The sequence below is a fragment of the Impatiens glandulifera genome, chromosome 5, assembly GCF_907164915.1.
Source record: "Impatiens glandulifera chromosome 5, dImpGla2.1, whole genome shotgun sequence".
NCBI lineage: Eukaryota > Viridiplantae > Streptophyta > Magnoliopsida > Ericales > Balsaminaceae > Impatiens > Impatiens glandulifera.
Window position 1 is genome coordinate 48732404 of NC_061866.1, and position 4124 is coordinate 48736527.

General features: G+C 35.5%; 1 protein-coding gene across 1 annotated transcript; it reads right to left on the reverse strand.

The window, feature by feature from the left end:
- Positions 1-800: 800 nt before the first annotated feature.
- LOC124937509 (glycolate oxidase 1) lies at positions 801-3562 on the reverse strand. Its single transcript, XM_047477774.1, has 12 exons — positions 3405-3562; positions 3156-3302; positions 2959-3083; positions 2818-2864; positions 2626-2703; positions 2426-2550; positions 2263-2329; positions 1946-2008; positions 1767-1836; positions 1581-1681; positions 1410-1514; positions 801-1241 (listed from the first exon to the last, which is right to left on the reverse strand). Exons 2-12 carry the CDS (start codon positions 3290-3292, stop codon positions 1050-1052), a joined length of 1110 nt encoding a protein of 369 aa, XP_047333730.1. The 5' UTR covers positions 3293-3302; positions 3405-3562; the 3' UTR covers positions 801-1049.
- Positions 3563-4124: the final 562 nt, after the last annotated feature.

Genomic DNA, 4124 nt, shown 5'->3' on the forward strand with positions numbered 1-4124 from the left:
TAAAAATATATAGAAAGTGGACATAAGATATAACAAAAATAATAAGTCTTACCAAAAATAGATTAGTAGCTAAAATAATAGATTAAATGTCTTGATGCGGAGAACTTGATCGTATTGGGTGATAATATCCTCTATTTTTTTTTTTCAATTTAGTTTATTTAATTTTAAAAATAAGTAAAATTTAAGTTTCTTCATTCGTTTTATCCATATTTTTTTCTTTATTTTTTTAAGTCAACACCAACTATAATTCTTAAATTTGTCCTATAAATGTCACATAATTCTCACTAAAACGACTTGATTGAAAGTTTAAACATGATTTTAGCGTTATCTAAGAACCTTCTTAGAAAAGAATAACATAACTCTGAGAAACCCATGAATAAATCAATGTAGGCCTAAATTGAGACTAAAGACAATTCTATAAAAGTCCCTTAATCGGCAGGCATATTATTAATGAAGTTTTTCAGAAAAAAACAACTAAAGTAGAGCCACTAGATTAATCAAAGAAGGGTGCCTGTCATGGGGTAGGAATGATTGGACAAGGCCTTTATTTATACCCTACCTTATTTAAGTTCTGCATGTAAAATTATTCATAAATTACACTATTCTTCTTCTTCTTCATCTTATTATTGGCTTCTTGTGACTGCGGCAGAACTCATATCCTTTTTCTGTTTCTCCTACTTTATTTTCCACAAAAAAAAAAACACCTCATTTCAAACTATCTCATGTTCAATGTATATATAAAAGAGTCCTGTTTTGTTTAATTCACAAAAACACACTGATGGAAGAAACTCTCCAAAATATACAAGAAATTGATGAGCCCAGTCACCATTAAATAAAAGTATATAAATATCCATACACCAATACAGTCCCCAAAGTTTTAAAACAAGTTACAATAGTTTTATGAAATTCATTGCATCATAATCGAAAGAGAAAACACGTCTCTTCCATCCAAATTATAATGTGGTTGCTCACATTTATTTTACGACACCACCCATTACAGATGCAGCTGTTTGCTCAGCATGAAAGAAAAAAGCAAGATGGCTGGATTTTCATAACCTGGGCAATGGACGAGGATGTGCAATGTCCCATTCGGTGACAATGTGGTTCCTGGTGATCTCTTTCAAATTCCGACAACCGCTCAATGCCATTGTTAGCTCAAACTCGTCTTTCAGCATCTGCAGCACGTTTCTAACACCAGCTTCTCCATTCACTGCCAAGGAGAATACTACAGGCCTCCCAATCTGCAATTATCATCAAAACAAATCAGTTTCTTCCCACTTTCACACTATTACAATCCAAACACTATTGACATCAAATCCTTCAAATATCAACCCAAATTTAAAAATACCCCTACTTCAAAATAATATTGAAATTCTCATAATCATTTCTCCTTTAGGTCTAGCACTTACAAATATTCCAGAGGCTCCAAGTGCTAGAGCTTTAAAGACATCAGTTCCACGGCGAACTCCACCATCCAAGAAAACTGGGAGACGGCCTTGTACAGCTTTCACGACCTATATTGCACAAGATATAAGGGAAAATTGGCAATGGACATAAAAGAAGTGCTATGTTTGTTTTACCTCTTCGAGAGCCATAATAGTTGCTGGGACATAGTCAAGTTGACGAGCACCATGATTAGAGACAATTATACCAGCAGCTCCAGCTTCTACGGCTATCCTTGCTGAAGGATGTACATAAGAATAATTTAGGAGACAGTTTAAAACCACAATTATGAAAAAAAACTGACAAATCTCAAATTCACTTGCCATCTTCACCGGTCAAAACACCCTTAACCAGGATTGGCAAACTGGTGATTGTCTGAAGCCACTTCACATCCTGCTCATAACATGTCCATTTCTCAGAGATACAGAATATGACTACCTTTTTATAAGAGTTTTTTTTAAGGCGTGCATTGGTATCATAAGAAAGCCTGTAGTCAACTAACCTTCCAGCTTAAAGTGCGGTCAATTTGACCAGCCACGTAAGAGGCCAAGCCAGAGTCATTGGCCTACATGCCACAAAATAAACATTAAGTGTTTACACAGAGATAGATAGTATATAGTCAAAAGTTTCTTAACGAGCATTATCAGAGTGAGGATAAGAAGAGATCGATAATAGGCAATCAAAGTAACTCTTGAAGATTGTTGTGACATGTTTCCAACTGGTTTTTGTTTGTTCTCCGTGGAAAATGCGACAACTGTGGTGATAATGAAAATTTTTGTTTTCAAAAAAAATATATGTGAATCTTGAAGATAGTTTCACCTCATCCATCTTGCCAAGATCCAAGCCCTCAAAGTTCTTCAATGTCAAAAATGGAGGAAGAGTAAACCTGTAAACATAATGGTATAATGAAAGTAAATTTCTCAAAAAGATAACTCAAGGGCACATAAAAGGGACTTTCAGAAATATTTTTCAAAGTATAGACCTGTTCTTTATGTCAGCTTCTCTGCGACCGAGTCTTGGGGTATCGACAGTAAGGGCTATAGCCTTGAAGCCTGCCCTTTCAGCTCTCCTCACAAGCTGAGCAACCACATTCCTATCCTTGTACACCTGAAAATCAGAAAACCAGGGATGGGTTCTTTAAAGTTCAAAGAAGAGCCACCAACAGATGATTTTCAAACTTACATAAAGCTGGAAAAACCGAATTCCAGGACCAGTTGAAGCAACTTCTTCAACACTAGAAGTAGCCCATGAAGATAAAGTCTGAAATCATTAAGCACGATAACACAATGAATACAAGATGTGATGATTCATCCTATATAGTAAGGGTCAAGAATTCTTGTTCAAACTCGAAAGTTATGAGAAGAAGAAGCTAACCATAATCGTTCCTGCTGCTGATGCAGCTCTAGCAGTTGCATATTCTCCTACAAAGACATTGAATCAATTTGAATCATCAAATCCCTGACAGTCACATGCATCAGTATGAATAAACACGAGAAGAGTTGTAAAAATCGTTACCTTCAGGATGTGCCATCTTCTGCATGGCTGTTGGAGCAATCATAATAGGCATTGAGAGCTTAAACCCTAAAACAGTGGTGGTCATATCTATCTTGCTCACATCAATCAGGATTCGAGGACGAAACCTGTAATTTTTAGTTTCCAAAATGTTATAAAGAAGATTGTTTTTGCCAAAAGCTGTTGGACACTAATCTTACAGTATTCTCGAGAAAGCATTTCGATTCTCCTGCAAAGTCCACTCATCCTCTGCACCTGATGCATAGTAATCATATACCATCTTTGGCAACTTTTGCTTTGCAACAGCCTGATACTCGGTCACGTTTGTTATCTCCATCTTAGCTAACCTTCAAGGCATATCAAATAAGTTTAAAAGCAGTATATTCAACATTTGATCATAATAGATATGTAAATACCCAATACCCAAATGAAAAAGGGAGAGTTCAGACCTTAAGCGAACAGAGAAAGCAGAGCAGGGGAAGAGGAGGATGAGAAAGAAGAAGGGCTAAGGATTGGAAAACGTTTAAAGGGGTTTGGACGGATGAAAATAGGAATTGAGATGAGGACAAATTAGGGATGAGTATTTGGAGGTGGAAATTAGAAGGCACATCCGATCAGGGGCAAATGGCTGCGTCTCTTCCACATGAGTCGTTAATGTGTTTCAGGGTCTCTCTTGAGTCTTCGTTATCATCAACCCATTAAAAATAAACTCTTTTTTTGCCCAAATAATGCAATGTGGATAAACATCGTCGTCATCTTCTTCAATAGATCTGTCTGTATGCGAGCGAGTGACTAAAGTATAGTAATTTTTTGGCGCAATCTATCTCCCTCCACATGACTGACTGCCCCCATCTCTCCCTCCCTTTAAAGAATGTATTTTTAGGCTTTGTCTGCGTATAAAATCACCGAAAGATGACAGAGGAAAAGGTTATCTTTTCTTTAAGAAATCTTGTTTGATTCAAGCTTATCTTTTCATAGTATTATAAAAACAAAATAGTACATTAAAAACAATTTAGCTTACACTAACACAACTTTTTTTTCTTTTTTCTTTTTTTTTCTTATAGGCCAACATTTTACAATTTATAAAATCTAGTAGTCAATAAAAAAATATTTTATTTGTCTCACTATAATATTCTTTTTTTTTTATCAATTTGTAAGATTTTTTTTAT

Excerpts from the sequence above, each read along its gene's own strand:
- LOC124937509 (XM_047477774.1), bottom strand. The coding sequence starts at position 3,292 with ATGGAGATAACAAACGTGACCGAGTATCAGGCTGTTGCAAAGCAAAAG. Across the intron at positions 3,084-3,155 it reads AATGCTTTCTCGAGAATACT|GTTTCGTCCTCGAATCCTGA; the intron begins GTAAGATTAGTG and ends TAAAAATTACAG. Across the intron at positions 1,515-1,580 it reads CTATTATGGCTCTCGAAGAG|GTCGTGAAAGCTGTACAAGG; the intron begins GTAAAACAAACA and ends TGTGCAATATAG.